Genomic DNA, 23,920 nt, shown 5'->3' with positions numbered 1-23,920 from the left:
TATTAAGATTGCATGTTTTACTTTGATACCAAATAGTGGGCGCTAAATGGCATTTTCACTTACTCTAACAGACTGTGCCCGCTATTGGCAACGGGTGTAAAAAGGGCTGCAAAACTAAACAGTGGATATAACACACGGGCTTCTTATTTGCTCTTTTCTGTGACCTCCTGTGGCAGTGTTACAGGCCTGACATCTATACAACAACCTTTCAAGTGTTTTTGTGGGGACACGTTTCGTGTAACAATTCTGTGTGTACGGGTACATTTTAAAAACAAAAAAGAATGAGGTTTGCTCTGTTTCCATGTGACATGGCCTATGCATGTTTTGGTTCTTTGGATTTTTGAGACCCTTTCTGAGCATACATGGCAGTGTCATGTTTAGCGGCACACAGGAGATCATCGCCAGTGGTTATGTGGATGACTGAACAGAAATGTTATTTAATGATGTTTTAATTTGGTAAGGTTCTACTTCCTGTTTTTGTTCCCGTTCCCCTTGTCTATTGCTTGGTATGACTCTCAGCAGGAGCAGGCATTGACCATGTTTTTGTGAACAAACGACTACGATTTGGCTCTTCCGTGACTGGCATTGTACTGAACATTGGAGTCCATCTGTTTATGCTGTTCAACAAGAAGGAGGAAATGTGACGCAACAACTCTCATTGCTCATTCGTCGTGCATGATAAGAGCATGATTGAGTGTTGTTTATAATATAATATAATATAATATGGTATTATTATAAATCCTTCAATGAATCTGGTTCCTTCTCTCATTCATTAGGTTACAATGAGCACTTATATTGTTGCCAGAGTCCAAATCCTTATTGGGTTTTGTCACTCAAAGACTCACTGATGTTACTGCTCTTTCTGAACACAAATCATTGTTTTTTTTCTCAACAGCGGTTGGCTCGACATCAAGTGAGCAACAGCCAAAATATCAGCGGGAGTCCTTTTTATTGTACAATACGAAGTCTACACATGTCCAAACCTATCCTGAAAATGTGTTTCCTTTTCTGTTTCAGTGCGGCCAATCGTCAAAATAATGAACGGAATAATGACATATGGCTGTTTCCATTAAACCGTTCCAAATGTGGTACTTATATACAGCGCCATTAGAACCTATTAATGAAGTACAACTGCAGTATAGGCCGCCGCCATAGTTCTCACATGTGCTCATGTGTTTGTGTGCCGCTTGAGGAAAAGCTCTGGCTCAAATGAAGAAGCCGTCGTTTTGTTGGTTCTTGTGTCTAATAGGCTGCCTGGTTTGAATTAGGCAGAGTGGCCAAAGGTTGTTAAAGTGGCTACTGGAGGACTGCTAGTCAGCTGTAAAGTTTTTAAAGGAGGGAAACTTCCCACAAATTTACACGCATAGAGTCACTCGCAGCCTTATGTGTCGTATAGCTGACTACCACAGTCATTAACAGCACAATACTGTCATCGGATGGGCTTCCTTTGCGTTTGGAGAATGTTGCATGTTGCATGAATGTTGTCTTAGAAAACATATTAGCTCCCAGGAGATAAATGAGGCCACACTCACATGGGATGCCTATGTTGCAGCGTAAGCATCTAATCTCGCTGGGAGTTTATTTATTTGGAACCTGATACTGTTATGCAGTGTTATGCGGTGTCATATGCTGGGATCCAGATGAAAGCTCCAAATTAATGACGGCAGAGAAATAAGGGGTTTGTGTTGCAAAAGAAATGTCTGCTAAATTGTGTGACGTTTACATTTGGACACTCTTTAAAGCAATAAAAAAGTGGAGAAATTTATGTTAAAAACATTGATTTTTCTTTATTTAGTCTGACCAGGCGAGGGATGTCAAAATGATAAAACTTTCCCAGCTTTGTTGCGAGATTTGTTGGCGTGTCCATAAATTGAAGCATTCCAGTTGTGTAACATGTTGCTAGTTAATAGGAGAGGATGAAAACACTTGGGGTTTGGACATTGCTCCGTATTTTGCTCTCATCCCTGTGAATAGAATACCACAAGACAGCTAATTTACAGGAATCGTAGCTATTTCTATTTGGAGATCAGAAAATTCGTCCATCCATCCATCCATTATCTGAGCCGCTTATCCTCACAAGGGTCGCGGTAGCGCCGGAGCCTTTCCCAGCTATCATCGGGCAGGAGGCGGGGTACACACATTCATACCTACGGGCAATTTAGAGTCTTGAATTAACCTACCCTGCATGTTGTTGGGATGTGGGAGGGAACCGGAGTGCCCGGAGAAAACCCACGCAGGCACGGGGAGAGCATGCAAACTCCACACAGGTGGGGCCGGGGATTGAACCCCGGTCCTCAGAACTGTGAGGCAGACGCTCTAACCAGTCGTCCACCGTGCCGCCCCGCATAATTCAATTTTGAGAAATTCTAAAACATTGTAGTTGAGTACTGAATATCATGCTCTCCTCTGTTTTCTTCTTCTTCTTTTTTTTATAATAGTAGAAACCTTAAAAATACTTGATTGGCCCCTTTGTGTTCTGTGGTGTACTCTCCCATTTCACCGAGTGCCCAATCCCTATCAATGCACTCAGTAAACTCGAAAGTCTGACGTAGTTTTTTGTTTGAGAATCCCAGACTGGCGGGAATTATATTTATGGATCTCTGTCAGCTGTCAATCAATAAATCATGCAGCTAGGCGAAGGGCATTAGCTTGGTAGGTCAAGGCTGTTTATTGTATGTCGTTGTGTGTCGTTGTACCATTTTCCTGTGTTTCTCCCCACCAAACAAAAGAATCATAGTCTCTCTGTCCAAAAAAATAAATAAATAAATTGAATAGAGGCACAGAAATTAAAATATTCTCGTGGTATTTCTGTTGCGAAACATCCCGTGTGTGTGTGTGTGTGTGTGTGTGTGCGTGATTCCCAGAAATTGACACACTGCCATCCAAGTCAGCCTGCTTTGTGTTTGGGCTGAGGTGTTAGATGCACTTGTAGGATATCAGTTGTCTGAGTGACACAACTTGCCCTTACAAATGCTCCCATTAGATACTTGAGCTGCTGAGTGGCCCGTGCGGCTTACTGACACGCCGTGAGCTAAAACCAATCGAGGTTTGTTCTGCGACATGCTGGAACACCAATCAACCATCAACGATAAGCAAACCCCGATCCGTCGGGTTCTTGCATTGAGGAGTCAAAAATCGCGCCAAGTAGAGCACTAAAAGTAGCTCTAACCTTTAAGGACCTTTAGCTTCAGGTACCTCATCAATCTTGTGTCCAGATAGCATTCAAAATTAATAGGGTTCTTGCTTTCCTGAAGGGAAACCATCCCTGCAAAGATCAGTTAAGACGCAATGATAAATGTCTCAGTGACTCAAGACACATTGTCCCTTGAGGTGTTTTAGAGATGTGGTCCACAGGGCGGTGCGGGTTGTTCGGGTTTAGAATCTTGGTTTTGCCCCATGTCTGAGGACTTTGCATCTTCTCCCCCGTTTTTCCGCAGGTTCTCCTGGGGTACAACATCCAAAAACGTATTTTAGATTAAGGGAACAACCAAGTTGCCTTGTAATTAGCTCTGGCCTTACTGTGTGGAGTTTGTACATTCTCCCCGTGCCGATGTGGGTTCTCTCCCGGTACTCCTTCTTCCTCCCATAATTCAGACGGACTCTAAAGAAAGTGTGAATGGTTCTTTGTCGGCGGCACGGCGGACGACTGGTTAGCACATATGCCTCACAGTTCAATCCCCGGCCCCGCCTGTGTGCAGTTTTCATGTTCTCCCCGTGCCTGCGTGGATTTTCTCCGGGCACTCCGGTTTCCTCCCACATCCCCAAAACATGCATGGTAGGTTAATTGGAGACTCTAAATTGCCCGTAGGTGTCTATGAGTGCGAATGGTTGTTTGTTTCTATGTGCCCTGCGATTGGGTGGCGACTAGTTCAGGGTGTACTCCGCCTCCCGCCCGAAGATAGCTGGGATAACCTCCAGCAGCCCGCGACCCTAGTGAGGATAAGCGGTACAGAAAATGGATGGATGGTTCTTTGTCTATATGTGCCCTGCGATTGACTGACAATCAGTCCTGCACTTCACATCTCGCCCAAAGTCAGCTAGGATCACTCGCGACCTAATGAGGACAAGCGCTGTTGAAAATGGATGGCTGGATAGTGGATGGATGGATGATGGATGGAGAATGTCATCACTTTCTACAATGCAATATTACAGATATGACTTTTATTACAATCACTCACGAAATAATGATTTTCTTTCATGTGTAACTAACATTCTTTACTATTGTGCCAAAAATGTGGTGGAAAATTAAGTTTGTGGCCGTGTCCTCCCCTGTTGCTCCTGAAACCATCTCTGTGCTGTCTACTTCCAAATTTTGTCAAGGCTCTCGCCAGTCTTGGCCAAATCATATCGTACTGTGTGTCAAATTATGTCTGATATAAATCATAACAGAGGGAATCGCACATTTGGTCCATGGTGTATGAGAGTCCTGACATCCAACATTTTTAAGGTTACAAAAAGAGTTTTAAAGTTACAAACGGCGTTTAAAGGTGTCACAATTAATCAATTAATCGACAACTAATCGACCATCACATTAATCGACGACTATTTTGATAATTGATTAATTATTTAGAGCCATTGTTTAACTTAAATTATTCAAATCCTCTGATTTCAGCCTCCCAACAGTAAATATTCTCTGATTTCTGTAGTGTTCTTTGTGTTTAATCAAAATAAGATTCGCAAACATCTGCTTTTACTTTAGAAAACAATCATCAACATTTTCCCCTATTTTCTGAAATTTTACGGACCAAACCAGTAAGTGAATCCTAATCTATCCATCCATCCATTTACTTAACCGCTTCTCCTCACGCGCCTCGCGGGCTGCTGGAGCCTATCCCAGCTATCTCCACATAGGCGGGGCCGGGATTTGAACCCCGGTCCCCAGAACTGTGAGGCAGATGTGCTCACCAGTCGTCCACCGCGCTGGCATAATCAGTTTAATCTACTACAAAAATAATTATTTGCAGCCATAGTATGAATGTACTGTAGTTGAACCTGAAGTCCAGAAGTGTATATCAAAGTAGTAGCCCCCCTGAATTAATCAGTACCCAGGAAATAGATTGCTGAGTACAACATTACTCCCTCTCGTGTGATATTGCTTAGTTGTTGCTTATTTGTTGTTGTTTTCATTATTTAACAATAACAAATAAACAACACTAATTAATAAAACATATTTTGCAATTAACTTTAATGCAAAATATGATTTTATCGGATTATTCGATTTATATATGAAATAATCGATAGAATAATCCATTTTAAAAATATTAGTGACATGCCTAGTAAGATTACATCATCACGTGGCACAAGAAGGCCCTTGAGGTTTTTCCATTTCATTGCTTCAACATTCAGTATTTAAGTGTTTGCTATTCAAATATTCACTGTAATTTTGACATTGCTACTGCATTAGCATAGGTTAGTCATTCCAACATACGTATACATTTGGTTACATCGCTGTTGTAGGACTGTAATTTCATTTTAAACCCCTGTATATACATTTTGAATACATTGTAGGAAACCCGATACACGTCACTCGTCCATGGTATAGCCCCCTCCCTCTTGCCCTGCGTCCACTGGGAAAATCTCCAGCTTTCCTGTGACCTTGAACAGGATAATTGATTACTGCATTTCTGGTGCAGTTTTTCAATTCTAACCTTTGCTCCTCTGCAGTCGGACTCGTTGGTGACCATAACTTGTGCGAACGGCAAGTGGAACAAACAGGTGTCATGCGAGCCTGTCGACTGCGGTCTGCCCGACAAATACCACGTTCACCCGGCCCATTTCAACTTTCCTGAAGGCACCACATATGGCAAGAAGAGCACTTTCCAGTGTCGCCAACCCGCCCAGCTTGTAGGTGAGCTGCCCCACGGTGCTTGTGCATGTATAGATGTTTATTTTCAGGCTGCCCTTAAAATACCTTCGGCAGGGTTTGCTAAAAAAAAAAAACCTAAGTGCAATCTATTGCTTCCCTCTTGGGAGTGTAAGACAAGCAAACAGATGAGGCCCATGTCCTCTCTTACATTGTTTTCATATTTAAATTTTAATGCGCATTAGGATCCTGGTAAGTTATGCATTTTTTAGCGTCGCATTGGGGGAGATACAAAGCAAGATGACATGACTTTTACAGGCTATTTAACAACTGAACATGTCATAACCGGTCCTTCAATCCACACATTTCTTTCTGACCTTTATCAGGTACCAACAACACTCTGACCTGCCTCGAGGATGGTCTATGGTCCTTCCCGGAGGCTCTCTGCGAGCTTCGCTGCCCAGCTCCTCCGCCTGTGCCCAATGCCGTGCTGCAAACCAAGCGCTGCAATGAGACTGGCCTCAAAGTGGGAACGCTGTGCAAGTACAAGTGCAGGCCGGGCTACCATGTGACCAACAAACCCAAGAGGTAAACAGGGAAACAGAACTGTTGAGAAATGTTCTTTTGTCCCCACAAACAGAATTTGTGGTCAATGGAAAACGATTATTTAAACATTTTCCCAAATTTTCTCATCAGAATTTGCATTTCAACACCTGTCTTTAGGCGTGCGTTCAAACGTCAGTGCACCGAGGATGGCAGCTGGCTGGAGGGAGCATGCGAACCGGTGACTTGCGACCCCCCGCTGGCCATCTTCCACGGCTCCTACCACTGCACTGACGGCTTCCGCTTCGACAGCGTTTGCCGGCTCAACTGCTCTGACCCAGCTGGTAATAGCGCTAATGCCGTCACTGGAGGCTCCGCCCACACGGTGAGGCTGCTTCACGCTCCATGCAAGCAGGTCTGTCCATCTCTTTCCTCTCTTTCTCTTCTTTACTGTGCTTTTTTATGTGTGTGTCTACTGTACGTCATTTGTATATCAATGAAAACATTATCTTCATCTAGTACTTCTTTCCTCTTTCTGACTGTTATGTACTTTGAAGGCTTTTTTGCAAAAGGTAGGAGAGATAATGGATGAACAACTTCGCAGTCCCACTATAGTTACAGTTATTTTTATTACAGTTGTTACTCAATTTTTTTTATACTGTTTGTACAATATTTTTGTGTTATCCATCGGTCTGGCTCTCTCTCAATATGTGTTTAGGCCTGTCACAGTAGCACATTTTTTACGATGATGTATTTCCCCAAAAACTATCACGACAAATGACAATATTGTTGATGTTTTTTATGCCACTGATATAACATCAGTGGCGTAAAAGTGCAAGACCATCCTTTTTAAGAACAATTCACTTTTAATTCTAAGAATAATGATCATCGGCATTTTAAAAACAAAAAGAAAAACTAACAAAATATCTTCGATGAAAAATATAAATAAAACACTCAAGCTCTGTTCACAAATCAATCACCAATCAAGTTTCCTGTTGGTTAAAAGAAAACGTGCCCAAGTAGCAACATAAATAACAACACAACAAGAAGATCAAAGCAACCTGTTTCGAATCAAGATTTGTTCTACATTTTAAAAGTCTTCAGCCTTTCTTTCAACACTGCTTTGTCAATATGTTCAATGGCTACATCTCTTACAATAGTGAGTAACGATGTGCTCTATATAATGTGAGCATGCGTTGCATCGTATTGTATACGCTGTCACGTTTGTATTTGCATTGTTGGGCAAAGGGTTCCATAATTGCAAGCTGACAGCATAAGGGAAATGTCCCACCATGTACTAAGCCATAGGTCTGCATCCTAAAACGGAGATTGATCGTACTTTATGCGTCCCTGCTAATTTGTGTGCGTCTCAGAGGCGGGACTCACATCAAATGAAATCCCTGTTATATATGTAACATAGTTTATACCAATTACACATAATAATTTCAAATAATTCAAATAATACTAAAATAATTGAAATACCAATATAAAAATGCAATTAATTGTAAAATGATTTCTTCATTTCTTTCTTTCTTTTATATTATATTAATAGTTACTTTGATAATAATTAATTTATTGTTTATTGATTGCAATTCTTTGGAAATAAGAAAAACAAAAACATTGAGAATACACTAATATAAAATATACAATAAAATCATTAATAATAACATGACATATCATTGGGTAATTAATCAACCATGAATTCATATTTTGATTAATTTTGAAAAAAAAAAAAGTAATTCAAATGCAAACAGACGTGCTTAGACTCCTTAATAAATGTAATATTGGTCATTTATATTTATAAGAAAAACTCAGTTGGATAAGACTGCGTCATACCCCATGAGTTTTAATTTAAAGACATTTGTGCAAACATTTTGGGAAAGTGCCTATTTCGTGCCCTAGTGCACAAAGCAAGGGACATAAGTGCATGAGTTTGGTGTGGAAGAACCTGAGAACCCTGCCCTTTTCTTCTTATTGTGTACAACAGACAGAAAATACAATATTGCCAAGAATGTAAACAAAATACATCCTATAAATAGTTCTCTGATAATATCCTAACATAGATATTTAATGAAACCTAACTTGCCCCACAACAAGTTTGCCAGCTTTTATCAGGTACTCCTTGCATTGCTTTCAGGCTCGCTGAATCCCATAGCACCCCTTAGTTTGATGCCATTCTATTCAGAAGGCTATTGATTTCCACAACAGCCTCGCTTGCCATGGAATTCTGAAATGGATACACCTTTTAATCTGCTCGGCCTCAGTCCTCGTGGCTTGGATGCCTGATAAAAGTTGGATTGTATTTCCCCCCTTTTGCAACGGGACGCCAGCATGATGTCCTCACCCTACCAGTTGGTTGAGCATGTCGATGTATGCGTTATTTACACAGGGCGCAGGCTCCCACGCGATCCGCTGCAGGAAGGACGGCAACTGGACGGGGTCGTTCCGCCTCTGCCCCAACAGCAAAGGCCAGTGTTCTTTACCTCAAAACCTGCATTACAGCCTTCAGTACTCATGCAGGCGAGGACATGGCATAGGTGGGTAGGCACTCATGGATCAGCTTCCTTAATATTGACATCAACTGTTTTACCATGATCTTCCCATTTGCTCGCATTGATGTTTCAAAGCAAATAAAAGGGGGTTACATTATTACTTGAGTCTGTCAGGTTGTCTGCAAGTGTTTGCATGGTAAGGTGACCCTCAGCAAACTAAAATCTTCCTCGACACTTACCCAGTGCCATGCATGGTGGAGAATGGGGAAGCAATGGCGGTCAAAATTTGAAAAAGAATTTCGAAGTTACAACATATTCCCTGTAATTGCCTTTCTTGGTTTGCATCCTCCCTTCCTATTTAGTCCCTGTTAGTCACGGCGGTAAACCAGCTGAGTTCCTTCTAACATGCTAGGATCAAAATACAGTAATCGAATGAAAAGAACCACCAGGAATGGGTATAATCATCAACTGTCCAATTGATTGTTGATGAAACGGGTCATGAAGCAATTGAGGCAAAAGGGAGTGCACTACTAGGCTGCAACCAGCAGAGGTGCTGTTGATTCTGCCTTAACTTGTTTGTGGCCTGAACAACAACACGTCATCATGTGTATTTTGTTGTATGGCATTTCATTTTCAATTTTGAAAATTGATATTATTTTGAAATAGAGATCTACATGGAACAAAATACATTCAACCATCTAAGATTAATGAACAATTCAATCTAAATTGATCTAATCAAATGCCAAAGTTTGGGAAACCTTACTCTAGGATGTCTCAAGTTTGAAATACGTTTTTTGTGTAAATAGGAGCGTGTCGTTATTGACTTCAATTTCCCGTCATGTGCAGGCGAGGAGTGTGAGCTGACGTGCAGGGAGAGCAACAACGACGTGGTGATCCTCCCTAGCAACATGACAGTGGAAAGTGTACTCAAGGAGCACTGGAGGAACCCGCACAAAGTCAAGGTACGTTGGACGAGTGTGTCCGCCTCACCGTTGTGACAGACGCACTTGACAAAGGCCTGTGATCCACAACTCTCCTTTAAGGAATTTCCCGTCTGGTGTCGACATCCTCGGTCGGTCTGTCGCATTTTGAAAAAGGCCGGCGTGTGCCTGCCTTTCATCTTCCGCCGCAACCAAATGTTTTGGTTCGAAACATGGCAACCCCTCAGACATTTTTCAGAACACGGTGCTAGCCTCTACCATATTCCTGTTGAGGCGAATGCTATTTTTGGGATGCACAGACAAGTCACGCCTGTGAAAATGCTCGATCAATTTACCCTGGGTTTGCATTTAGAGTCACGCTGAGTCAGCAAGTGGGCTGGGCCACGAGGACATTAAATGATCTGTTTTTCACGGATGTGCGTAATTGATATGATTTTTGCTCAGTGGTAAAGTGAGAATAGTGCCTGTGCTGTTGGAGGCCGCCGTAATGGATTGTATAAAAGTAAGCCTGTAAAGCGATAGGGGTCGTGTGAGAGTTCCAGGAGGTTGAGTGCGCACTGGTTGGAAAAGCTCACCATATAAATTGTTTATTCCTTTAGCAGGAAGACTATTTGTTAATTTTATTACTTTGATATAAAGTGAGTTGCCCTAAAGTCGTGGAATTGTGACATGAGCATCCAAAGCATAGACTCCACAAGTGTTTTTCGATTTTCCTTTGCTATTTTAGTGATGCCACCACAGAAGGGTCCTGACGATGGCCAAAAAAGCAGGGGAGAAAAGCATAATGAACAGGAAATGGAAGTTTTTGCGACGTAGGCAAGCACAACACGCATCTCCGTCCTGCTTAGTACAACATGGATTAAGGCGTAATAAAGTCATAGGACTTTCTCGAAAATGTGTTGAGCTCCCATGCCCGAGTTCGATCAATATGGCAGCCATTTTGGTTTGAAGAAGTCATTTTGGGCCGATTCCAGCGCTTGTGCTTAAACAAACTCCTACGAGCGAATTCACCGAAATGAGGCAGACTCAGGAGCAGGTGTTCTAGGCACATGTATGACGCTAAATTGTTAAGCTTTTTTGCCTCCACCATAGGGGATGGAGCATGACGTTAGTTAGATGGTAATTTCGAGGGTTCACCAAGAAACCGGGGGTGCGAGGGCCCCTTTCATTGCTGTTCACAGCTTTCATTTTAGTTGCACTGTTTTATTTAATCTTATTTTACAGCAGTTTAGTTTCTTTGACACTGGTATGAGTGTGAAACACTACTTTAAAAATGACATTTTATGACAGTTTATGACACTGCAATTGAACATTTCCATTATTTCCTAAGTACAAATTTTATGTAAAAAGGAATAAACGGGAGGTTGATCAGCAGTCGAATCATATTGAAGCCTAAGATTTGACTGCACTGTATGCCTACATAGTTTCGTAGCAGAATTTACAGCCAAAACTGCACGTTTTTGTTTGTTTGTGTGGTTTTTTTTTTTAACAAGGGGCACACTTGCCCATTGGATGGAACATCTCACGCCATCTTGAAAAAAAATAAAGAATGCATATCAGCAAAATGCACATGCAATCAACTTGGAATTCTACTTTTTCTGCGTTAAGAGGTTTACGTTGCCCGCCTTATAAGTGAGGATGATTTATTGCTTTAAACCAGTTGTAGTTCAGTTCTGACCCACTTAGACATCCCTCCTCTTTCTCTCGTCCCTGTGTCGCTAATGACTCTGCGGCCCCCCACCCCAATCACCCGCCTTCCCCTTTATCAGCAAAATTAGCCTGTCGGGCTTCCAACAGAATTAGTCATTTTCTATATGACATTACGTCGTCTAAGGTGGAGCTGAGATGGAGATCTATTTTTATGTGGTATCATTGCCCCGGGAGGCTTGGAGCGGGTGAGGATCACATACATAGTGTGGGGTGAAGCCAGGCAACCATCATGGATTATCATGATTTACGGCCCTGCTGAGAGAGGAGAAAGGAGAGAGAGAGAGAGGAGGGGAAAGGGTTTCTGGATGACATCATCGCGAAAGCAACAAGAACAAGCGGAAAGTACATGCATTAGGTGCAAAAAGTTTCAGCTCCCGAATGAATTAAGGTGCTCCATCTCGCACCGCGTGGCTACTCGTAGGCCTCGCATTGTGCCGTATGCACCTCCTCTTCCATCTTGCATCTTTCTCCGTCGCATCGATTTGCTGACAGTGCTGAAATGACAAATACTGTAGGGTTTGTTTGTGGCCGCAAAGGAAAACCGTGTCAACTCTCTTAGATAAAAGCACACAGAGGGTGTTATTATTTGGGGGTATTATTTGAGGTGAGACAGTTATTTTATCCCGCTGGGATGTGTTAGATTTATAGTGGTCTGACCTGTGCTGCGAACAGCACACAGTTTTATTTGGAACAGTTTGTGTGTCTATAACAACACTTGAGATCTTAATGATATTTCCTTTTTCTTTGATTGACGCTGAATGAAACTTTTTCTCCAAGTGTCCGAGGGTTTATTAAAGTGTAAATTCGCTGACATTCCAAGAGTACAATTGTGCTTTCTTTCACTTGTATATTCAAATACAGCCGAATATCTACGTACAAGTTGTCCAGTGGAATATTTTTTTGCTTTTCTACTTTTCTACTTGTCTTCCATTTGTCTTCATATAGTGTGTGACAACTTGTATTTACTGAACTGCAGAGATTGTGAGGTATCTCAGGCAAAAGCAGTGTTTTTAAAGACACTATGTGCTTTGAGACAAATAAGCGCCTCCCTCAAGTAGACACCTCCCTTTATCCCATCAAGCAAAAAAATGCACCTGTAATTATCTCAGTTTATAGACACTATTGTTAGCAATGAACTGCAGTGCCCAATTGAACTATGATGCTCACCAAAACAGCAGCCCCGGATCCTGTAAACAGTCTCTCAGCTGCATGGAGAATTACACTGAGACCATCTTGAGTTATGTGGAGAAAGCTTATTTGACAACAATTAGGGTACCAATGCTTTCAATTAGACTACTGTGAACTTCAGCTTTACAGATACCATGTCTGCTTAGCAGGTGCTGTGTGTCATAAAGATAATCACGGAAATGCAAAACAGCGCCTCTTTTTTAGTACTCTTTTCCATGAGAGTTGTGTAGTTATTCATTCATTCAGTCATAATAATTTTGCATTTGACATTTTACTGCCATGTGACTGATGTAAAGAGATTGACAGGCACCTTCCAACACTTGGTAGACACACACACACGCAAACAATAACACACACGCAAAGACACAGACACACACACACACACATTCACATTCCACGCACACCTCCCATGAGCTGCATTTTAAGGATGAGCACAGTGGGATAGGATTCCACACATTCCACACAACATTGCGCTCTTTTACCTTTGCGTGCATGCTTTCCCCTCTCCTGCTCTCAGCTCCTTGACCTCGAAGAGCCCTGCCGGACCCCCCCCCCCCCCCTTATGTCTGGTTTGGTTATGTGAAAAAACACTATTGTCATGTTATACTGTATGTTGTCAAAATTGATTGTTTTCACTTTTGTTTTGCGGTAGACACGGGTCACTGTAAATCAAAGGGAGCCAATATGAAAAGACTGCATGAGTAGCACATGAGACCTTTTAATAGCTCCTTTGTTTCACGGTAGACATGGATGCTCGTGTCTTGACGTTGAGTTGTTTGGGGGGAAAAACGACAACATATTATTGGCTGTTCTTGATTGTTTTCTGTTCTTAGCTGAATTAATTCCACCTTTCTTCACAATGTATCTTACAGAGTATCGTCTGTACAATGGGACTGAAGTGGTACCCACACCCAGAATTGCTCCACTGCTTCAAAGGATGTGAGGTATGACAATGTCCTATTCGTAGATCAAAAAAAGTGGGCTCTTTTATCATGTTACTGTAAATTGTATTTTTTTTAAAACTACCCAACCAATAAATAGTTAACCAATCATTCAGACTCTCAAAATAACCCAATAAAAAAAATTACCAAACAGTATAAAATGATTCATCAGAACTTCAAAAGTTTGGCTGTTTGGAAGTCCCACAGTTCAGTGGCAAGCATATTTTCAAGGAAATTGACCATAAATTTGAAGGAAAATAGGTTCCAATTCTAAACGAAATCATTTTCAGATTTCCTGGAGAAGAAAAAAAAAATCAAAAAATTGATATCTTTATTTCATTTAAGTTGTAAATAATGTTCTACATTTGTGTGAATTTTTCAAAAAAAACCAATTTTAAAAGAAATTCCATGGAAAACGATCCATGTTTTTTTGTGTGTTTTTTTTTTAATACAGTATGTAAATAGTTTTTAAAAGCTTTACCTAAAGGTCTATGGAAAACAGGGTTCTAATTTTCAACATAAGCGGTACAGAAAATGGGTGGATGGATGGATTTTAAAAGAAGTAAATTGCCCGAAAATTCGATAAGAAATAGGGTCCAGCGTTTTTTTCATTTTAAAATGATTTTAAAATAAATTAAGCTAAAATCACAAAATAGGGTCCAAAACTGTTTTTTAATGATTGTCAAATTCAATTAAAATCTAAAAGTATCCCTTTTGAGATGGGCCCTTCTGCCCTCGTCCCCCTTATTAAATAACATTGTGTTTGCAGCTTTCACTTCTTTTTGCACATATGTGATAATTAATTAAATAGTTTGATTTTGTTTCGTAAAAGTCAACAAATAAGTTACCTTTTTGAATTTTGTTTTGTTTTTTGTTGTTGTTGTTGTTGTCCTTTTCGGCTTTTAGGTCAAGCAGAATGGAAAATCTGTATCCCTTTCATGCCGGAACAGTTTTACTGTGTGACAGTGGCGTTCTTAAGCTCCCGCTGTGGTATTATAATTGAGGTTCATTGAGAATCAGACTTGATCAGTTGACCAGAAGAAAGTTTCTAGAAGGGAGAGAGAAACAAAGACAAAAGACAAAACACTAATTGTAAACAGGATGAGAGAAGTAAATCATTACATTATCTACAACAATGAAACAATTAAATATGAGTGTTGCAAGGGGCTGTAGTGCTACACCCTGTGAGGGAAGGACAGGACAAGATAGAACAGGACAAGGACAGGAGAAGAAGCATGCAGGACAAGGGTCATGAACCTGAATGTACAACTGAAGTGTGGTGGCATTAATTATGTGAATTATAAAAGTATACAGGACGAGAGTATACGTGAGGGGATACACAAGCGATTTGCATATTCATGAGTTATTTGTCGCAGTAAGTGCGTGAACCCACACCCAGGGGTGTGTGCCTGCGGATACATGCAAGTGAATTGATACCGTTTTACATGCACAAAGACTGACAAAAGTGTCCTGTTATTGCTGTGGACGCACCACGGCGGCTGAAGACCCCACCCAATCAATCGAGGGTCGGGATCAGGCCCAGGGGTCTGCCCAAGAGCAGCCCGGCAGACGGGACAAATCCCACACTGAGGGACCCAGGGCGGTCCGCCGGCCCCACCGAGGGGCCCCGACAACCCGCCATCCAGTGGGGGCCGCGGGGACCCAATGCCACCCGCCCAGCCAACCCCCCCTGCCCCATCCACCCCCAGGAGAACAGGACGCCCCCCCCAACCCGCAGGGCCCGTAATTCAGCCAGTCCCCGCCCAGCCCAAGGGTGGGAGAGTGTCCCTTGTTTGTTGGAAAGGAGGGGGGATAGGGGCACCCGACAAGGGAACGATAAGGGGCGGGGGTGAGGGGGGCGGAATAAATAAAGAAGTTACCGACTATTTGAGATTTTCTTGGGGCGCACCGCACTTTAAGAAGCACTGCTTTAGCAACAATACGGAATAAATGTTTATTATTTTTATTTTGCCTTCAAGCTCCACTCACAGGGGTGAAGTGTAGGTGACTTAAATCCAGACAGCCAGTTATTACCGTGTAGTCCACTGCCTTTAAAGTCTTTATCTTATTTGTAGGTCAGACTGAGATCATCACATCAAACACTGTGTGTCCTTTGCAAATGTTGCGTTCACGTGTGAAGGAATTCCCCTCCACTGTATGCAAGAATTATATGATGTGCGCACTTTAGACCAATTGGATATCCTGATTGTTAACTCAAGTGGAAAAGGTCGGGCTAACCCTATAAATCTCCTCATTGCAGAGTTTTTTTTGGTTTTTTTTTCATTTTGTTTTTTTTCCCTGTAGTGAATAGTTTATTGCGTTCTTGGTCAGATTTATGATTCTGGTCCACTGAGGGCCAAAAAGAAAAAGAACATTAAACGATGAAGGATGTAAAAGGCCATGTATTGTACACGGGAAACTACCATTTGAACAAACATATCAATATGACAGTACTGAAGATGAGTGTTTTTTTTGTTTTGTCTTTTTAACACAGCCATTCATGGGAGACAACTACTGTGATGCAGTAAACAACCGAGCGTTCTGTAACTACGATGGAGGAGACTGCTGCCAATCCACTGTCAAGACTAAGAAGGTTAGACGCACCATTGTACTGCACATGAACTCAATTTCCTTTTTTTTTTTTTTTTTTTTTTTTTTTTTTAAGATTACATGTTACCATTGGCAAGCCTTTACCACTGTAAATAAAATAGAGTACTTGTGGAAGATTAATATATTGGAGGCAATATGTTAAATGAGAACTGTTATGCCCATAAATCCTCGTCCTGGAATCCCACTGGAGTCATTTTGCCTTATTGATGGTTGCCAAAACTCATTATCAATACCATACTGGCACTTTAAGAAGCCTCTGAGTTCATACCCTGTCTGCAACAAAAGTTCACTTTCGGTCCCATGGGTATGGTTTGGAACGGTAAATCCTGATCTCAACTTCTTTCCATTTGTGTGTGTGTGGGTGTGTAGGGGAGATGACCCAAGTCTCGCCAGCTAGCAGCTACGTCAATTGTGTGACATCATAGCAGCGAGACGTGGCGTAACTTGCCGATGAATCCAAGACACTACTAACTCTGCTGTACTAGATTGCTTATCTTGTTAACCTTTGGGATGTTTGATATCAGAAAAAAAAATTGCATACTATATCACACTAAACGTATTTAACGTCCTGAAACCTGATGAGGTGCCTCCTGTAACAGTGGCAGTCCTGCGCCATCCAGCCACATCTGGGCTCGAATTCAGGCCACCACCATGTCACTGGTTGGAAGTCGAGTGCGCTGACCATTGAGCTAAAAGTCCAGGATACTAAGTCAGCGGCCAGCACACTCTTTTGAGGATTGGAGAGTGAGGTTTCTCAACGTACATCCGCACAGCACATTGATGACCATAGGAGAAAAATGCCACAGGCCAAGTAGGGTTACGCTGGTACCTCCAAATGTGACCACAATTCCTTCTGTTGACACTGGTCGAAGTAGCAACCTACCAAAATAAAACCAGTTACAATGGTTTTCATGACTTAACAGAAACAACATCCATTGGGCTACTGGCTATCATCTCTGACTCTCATGACACTGAAGCACTACTACTACTGCATCGAATTTGAATATCGGAAACAGTCAATAATTCCGAACATATGTTGAGATCATTGATTCAGGGTTCAGATTTTGACTTTGAGCTGGTGAACTGACTTCGTTTGTAGCTGCGGGTGTAGCATTCAGACCTGTGAACATTCCTTTACATTCCATGTTATTCCCCGCATTCATAAACACTTGATATTTTCTCAACATTTAGGCAGTTGTTAACGTTTTTGCAGTTGGCTGCATATGGCAAAGTGCTTGGTTCTTGTGGTAGCACAGCTCTTTAGTGTAGCAACGGCCTTTGCCTGGATCACACTTAGCAGTCGTTGGCAAATGGCATGATTGGAAGTGTAGTTTAGCTTCTGCGCTGCAACATCTGCTTCTCCGGTTTGGCCTCTCCTTCTGGATCTGCAAGGGTCTTTAGTTGTACTCCTGGCATATCCATCTGTATGTCTGGCTGCATTTATACAGCAGTCTATGCATTTCCCAGGATATTTCACTGTGTCTGACTGGGAAGCCTCTTTATTGCTTCTGGTGAATTAGGATGTACAAGGAACATCTTGCACTTTTCCAGTGGTACAATCGAAATTCTTGGGACTGCTTCCGGTCCACTTTCACGTTTCATTTTAGCTGTGCACAAATAATCCCCAACCCCAAGCAATGTTTTTCTGAGTGACTGCTTCTTTATTTTTTGGCAACGGACTGACCTTGGCATAACTTTTAAGGTAAATAAGGTTTGGAAACAGCAGTGATCACATCCACGTTACCTTTCCAGAAATGAAGAGAATTATGAAGGGCGTTGTTGCAAATGTTGGAAAGTTGAATGTAAGGATGCGCACTTGGATCAGAACTGGCTAAATATGTCGACTTGATACATTTCAACCAGTGAGCGAAACACTCCCTTCAGGCATACTGACACAGTGAGTTATTACCGCACAAGAACACCAGTCTACTTTTCCACATCATGCTCACAGGTATTCTACCTTGGCATTGTTTGAATACAAGTCTGGTTTGGTGTTTTTCTTCTTTCAAAAGGATGGCATCTTGGAACGTGTGCCAAGGATCACTTGCTCACCATGCAGTAATGGATGGTAGGGTGATGAAAGCTTTGTTCAAGAGGGTTCAAAGGGAAATTAGAAAAAGTAATTGACCTTTCGGTAAGAGAGGTCCATCTATCTTAAAAACTGTTGCTAAGTCCATGAAGCTTTTCGGAAACAACAGGACACTTCCAGTGTCTGCACTCTCTGGAATACTCTTACCCAATTTTTAGAAGCGTGGAGAAGGATGTGCAGTACAGTGCAAAAGATTGAAGCGCATACAGATCGCAGAGAACCACCACATCGCCTGACAATAGAGGGCAATGATACTAAGGAGCTGGATAGCTCCCTATTTACAGTCCCTCAAAAGATCAGAACAATTGGCCTCTACAAATACTGGAGCCATTTTCATGCATCTTTGGCTGTACTGTTCAGCATTATCATTGATCCTGCTTTTTACAAAGCCAGAACAATGTTCCATGTTCATTTTCTTAGTTCATTTTACGAATATACATCATTAAATGTTTGCTAGAGGCATTGTTGCAGTCTCTGAACTGTAGCCTTTAGCTGTTTGCTTAGCTCTTGCTAAGCCCTTGCTTCCTCTTGCAGTCCGAGTGTGTGTGTGTGTGTGTGTGTGTGTGTGTGTGTGTGTGGAGGGGGGGCAGTACCAGTTTAAGGAAAGTACGCCTCATTTAAAGTTCCCCCCCCCAAAAAAAATGTAGAAAACAAGTATGAAAAACTTTTCAGGCAGAACCAAGCTATTGGCTCCAAGTGCACCTTCATCAAGATCGTGACATAACTTCAAAAATAGAGACAGTGCCAGCTGAATCAAATTCTGAAAGTCTGCCAAGTCAAATATTTATATGTATATACGAAGTAGCCAGTGTAATATATGCTGATTTACATTTGATTTTTCACTTAGAGGAAAATTTTTCGAGGACGTGGAAGAAGGCGAGTCGCCAGCAGAAGCATTACATGAGCACGAACGCCCCCATAAAGCGATTGGCTGCAAAACTATTGTGTGGCTCAGTCCAAGCCACTTTGTTTGATTTTTTTTTTTTTTTAATTTTTTTTATTCTTTTTTTTTTTTTTTTTTTTTTTTTTCTTAGTCAGCGCACAGTCACTATGGACAGCTAACAGATCATGAGGAAATATTCCTGGATTTGACAAAACATGTATTGGATTACAATTGCTGACTCCCCCTTTGAGTTCTGGATGACTTATTGTGTATTATTCCACCCCCAGGAGCTTTGAGGGTGCAAGGTCTAGCTGCATGTAAGGTCACTTCTGGATCTAGCGTTAATAGTTGCAAGCTGTCAGTCGGATTTGGAGAGGCATTGAATGAGAGTAAGCAAGCGTATGGAGTACTGCCGTTTGAGGGTTGCCTGCACCAGAACACCCCCCCCCCTTTTTTTAATTATTATTTTTTTTTAATGTAGACCCCCTCCCCCCACATCCTAATTTTGAAAGAAATTCCTCTCTTGGATGCTTTACGCAGTATGCAGAGGGCAGCAATTATATAGTTATATGGCTTGGCCCCTCTAAAACAACTTTTGCTAAATGAGACTATATGTTTTTCAGTCTGCTTTGGTGGTCGGCTCTTGAGTTGCCTCCCAGTCTCTCAGTGCTGTTTACAGCTCTCCGTCTGGCACAGGAACGCTCAATACGCGATTTGTAATGTGTCATGACTGATGTTTGTGTCCAAGCTGATGGTCCGCCATTGCCAGAACTGACCACCTCGCTTTTTCTCTTGCTCTCTGCTGCAGATAATAATTTAAACCAATTCAAACATCTGAATCTACAGGCAGAGATGTAATTGAAGTGTGCATTTGAAATATATTGGCCCTCACTTATTTAATATGCTCAGTTGGTAAGTGTCTGAGGTCAGAAGCCGCACAAAGTATTCAGTAGTTGTGTTTCGCCAGTGGTATCCAGGGTTACTTTCCTACCTTCTCATGTTATTGTCAGGATACTGTAATCCCCTGTAATTGCCAACAATTTCATAAACAGCAGCTCACCATAACTAACTCAAGTACCAACTTTGGTGTCTGAGGGCATTTAAGTAGAACGGGACTTAGGGATAATGTGAAGGAGGGGTGGGTTTTTTCTCCACAAGCTGAGCAAAGGTAGTTGCACACCAGTGAGGACACACTCCCCTCTGTTTGTTTGTGATTTTGGCAGTTTGCTGATGTTAAGTGCTAGCACTTATGTAGCCAAACAGAGTTATGCGCTGTTGTTGTTGTTTTTTTGTTTTTTTTGCTCTGAGGCTGCCATTTCTACATCCCAATATGTTGAAATATTTCAGATTATGTCCTTCTTTTATACTGTAATTATTTGTCACATGTAATGTTCTGAAGTTATAAAACTTTCCACCATACAGTACCAACCTAGCTCTACTTGACTCCACTTGGCTTGGTGTGGGAAGCTTGATCTTTCAACTTGAAAATAGTACATCTGGCAAATGTGAAAAAGAGTGGCGCATTGAAGGCTTCATTTGTAATGGGACACAAACAAGATCTAAACAAGAAACAATGGAAACCAATGACAATCCCTGTTTTCCCATAAATGTGACTATTGGTCATGGTGAGGAGTTTTATACCAGAAAAGACTGAGGGCTGCTGGAGCAAAGCCTAGACTGTGGACCGTGTCCCAAGCTAAGCCACAGCAGTCTAAACTAATGTTACCGTGTGTTTATTCTAGCCATTTCTAGATATTTATCCTCAAAAGCTACAACATAGCTCAAATAATCCAGCTGCAGAACCAGAGTGGTTAAGTCATCCATATGGTATTGACCTAGCATGCTTGGAACACTGACTGACAGACCAGTCTCAACAGCGAATAGAGTTGCACTATTAGTGTACTAATAGTAGTAGTAGTACACTAATAACTAGAATGGCACTAGTCTAACAAGAATTCAAATAATAATGATAGCTTGATATGGCTTTGTCCAAATCATGATCTGAGACACACAAAATGTCTTCAACCAGGGCAACCGAGAGTGTTGGACTCACAGCATACCTCGCACATAGGTTTTGAGAAAAGGGCTTTAGTACTTTTCACATAATTCCAGCGAAAACCAAGTAATCAGAGTTTATTACATACGGTAGGGCAATTGGACATATGATAGTTGTTCACATAGCTGACTTTCATGGCGCTGTTGTTGAATCAGTTCCCACTCAATATCCCCTCATACAATGACCCAACCATTGGCTGGTCGTCAGTACAGGGTGTAGTCCACATTCTGCCCTAAGTTGCTTGGACTCCATCAGTGGAGGAAATGGATAGATGGATGGGAAAGCCACTGGTTGTGCAGTAGTTCACATATTTGGGCAGCTCCCATTCGCATTTGCCTTGCTGATTGACTGGCGATCAGTCCAGGTGGTAGTCTGACCAAGTCTGTCCTATAATGTTTTAAGGAAACGTGTTAAGCAGTTTTTGCATAATTCCAACCAAAACCAAGTAATGTGGCCCAGAAAACTTTCAGTCATATTGACATGCTCACTATCGCTCATTTTGTAAATTATCTCTTAGCACGTTTTCAAGACACAAAATACTTACCACCTACTCCGATAATTACCATTAGAGTTTGTTACCTAGGGGCAGTTGTTCACATAGCTGACTTTCATGCAGTTAATGTTCACTCAGTTCCTACTCAATGTCCCTCATACGATCACCCTGTGACTGACTGGTGGTCATTGGCTGGGACTGTCTCCAGCAGTAGACTGGATGGGTGGATGGATGGATTGGCTGACACATGCTGTATCGACTGTTTTTATTTGTACAACTTACATAGCCTTCTGTCCATCATTGTAAACAAAAACAAATTAAAGTCTTTGCATGTGGAATGAATGAGGCGTCTGAAATGCAGCTAGTACTGTCTCGCTTTCCTTCCCTAAGCTGCCAAGTTGTGAACTTTTAAGGTGAATTTGGAGCTGTTATTCCCCTTGGGAAGTATTCCACACATAACACCGACTTCTGCTAGAAGCCCACTTGCCCGCTTGCTATTGGATGTATGGACGGATGGACGGATGGATGGATGGGGACCCATTGGCTGTGTAGTGGTTTACATAGCTAAACATTTGTGCGTCTTGTTTGGTGACTTGGGGGTCATGAGCAATTACCTTGCTGATTGACTGGCGATTAATCCAGATTGTATTGCGTGACCGTTTAAGTCTGCTGGGATCGAGATCGGCATGTTGTGTTTTGGCATACATGAGTGCATGCATACGCTCTTGGACACTATCTGCACACCTGGAAATGTATTGTGACTATGTGATTGCATATGTTGGGTCTGTGTCCTTGCCTTGCCCCTGAAATAGCATTTATGTCTGAAAATCTGCAAGGAGGTTAGTCAACAGAGTCTAAAGCCGCCTTTGATAAAGTCCAGTGGAGTTGGAGTACGACACTAGCCCTACATACCTTCCACTCTCCGAGCAACGACTGACACACACGTAGTGAACCGAAATGAGAGGAACACTGTATTATTTTGACCTGTACCAGCGATGGAAGGATGAGGCTCTGACAAGGTCAACAACCACCAGAAGGTCTTTCATGTAGCACTTACTGGGTGTCCCTCCACCCCACCCAAACCCCCAGGCCCCCCTCTAGCCCTGGGATGTGGGGCCCCGGGCCCACAAGGCCAGCCAGCCATTTTCCAGCCGCCCTGAAGAGAGACCCTCAAGTCAGGGCCAGATGTGGCAGCTGGCCCCCGCCACCCTTAGGGTCAAGGTCAAAGGAAAACAGTTCAAATTTGCCACCCACCATCATTCGCTAGATACAGAGATAAACAGAATTGGCCTTGGAGAGAAAGTGAGGTGAAGTGAGGACGAGGGAGGGAGTTGTGAGTAGGCATAGAAAGATAAACCAAAGTGAGACACTAACTAAACTGAAGCAGGGAGCTCTTGGCCTCTCACAGGAACACACCTCACGCTGTTGACAGCTGTTTCTGATGTGTGTCCGGCCCCCGGTCTTGCGAAAATCATCCCATGCAGGCGTCGTTTTCTTAGGAGGGTCCAGGGCACTGCCCACTCCGTCCACCTGGCCCTCATATGAATAACAGCCCGTACACACAAACAGCTTCTTTTATACACCACTTCAAAGGGGAGCCGGCGTCAGCACTCATTCGCTTTGTTTAACAGACCTCATACTCACGAGTGAACAGCTGGGGTTCGATTTATTGTCAATTCAAAATTAGGTACCTTAGGTAGCAACATTTAGTAACACAGCAATGACCATACCGCATACATTTAGTTTTGTACTGTATTGCAGTAGTCCTGTCCTCATGAGAATAATAATTAGTACAATTTAGAATGAAATGTAAAGAAAATCAACATCATTGTGACGATTTACATTTTTTATTTAGCATTTCTAATTTTATACGTTAATGGCATCTACATTTAAACGCACACTTAACACACGTACATTATAAAAGATATAGTTTGAGAATTGTGAGAGAAGAAAAGTGTCTTTGTTTTCAAGGGATATCCTACAAAATCATTTCTTTTGAGAAATTTTTTTTAATTTTACCATCATAATCTTGAGGATTGTTGAAAATTGCCTCTTGATGTGTTTTTTCAATCATCTAATTTAGTGTTACAATTAAGTGAGAGAAATATTTTGTAGAAATCGATGAAATTTAGAGTCTTATTACTTTACATTACATTATTACATAGGATATT

The 23,920-nt window shown here is 41.9% G+C and overlaps 1 protein-coding gene across 2 annotated transcripts in view; it reads left to right on the top strand.

Moving 5' to 3' along the window:
- The window catches only part of pappaa (pregnancy-associated plasma protein A, pappalysin 1a), a 124,006-nt gene that overhangs the window by 92,291 nt on the left and 7,795 nt on the right, over positions 1–23,920 (top strand). The window contains exons 15-21 of one of the 2 annotated variants that reach the window (XM_061800353.1): positions 5,665–5,848; positions 6,190–6,391; positions 6,527–6,731; positions 8,736–8,883; positions 9,685–9,800; positions 13,550–13,621; positions 16,113–16,211. In XM_061800353.1, coding sequence (XP_061656337.1) covers positions 5,665–5,848; positions 6,190–6,391; positions 6,527–6,731; positions 8,736–8,883; positions 9,685–9,800; positions 13,550–13,621; positions 16,113–16,211 — 1,026 coding nt within the window. Of the gene's footprint in view, positions 1–5,664; positions 5,849–6,189; positions 6,392–6,526; positions 6,762–8,735; positions 8,884–9,684; positions 9,801–13,549; positions 13,622–16,112; positions 16,212–23,920 lie in introns of both variants that reach the window. The other variant, XM_061800352.1, reaches the window with a different exon arrangement.

Source organism: Phyllopteryx taeniolatus, chromosome 15 (genome assembly GCF_024500385.1).
Source record: "Phyllopteryx taeniolatus isolate TA_2022b chromosome 15, UOR_Ptae_1.2, whole genome shotgun sequence".
Lineage (NCBI taxonomy): Eukaryota > Metazoa > Chordata > Actinopteri > Syngnathiformes > Syngnathidae > Phyllopteryx > Phyllopteryx taeniolatus.
The sequence above is the reverse complement of the archived record's forward strand: the minus strand, read 5'-3'. Positions and strand labels throughout refer to the sequence as shown.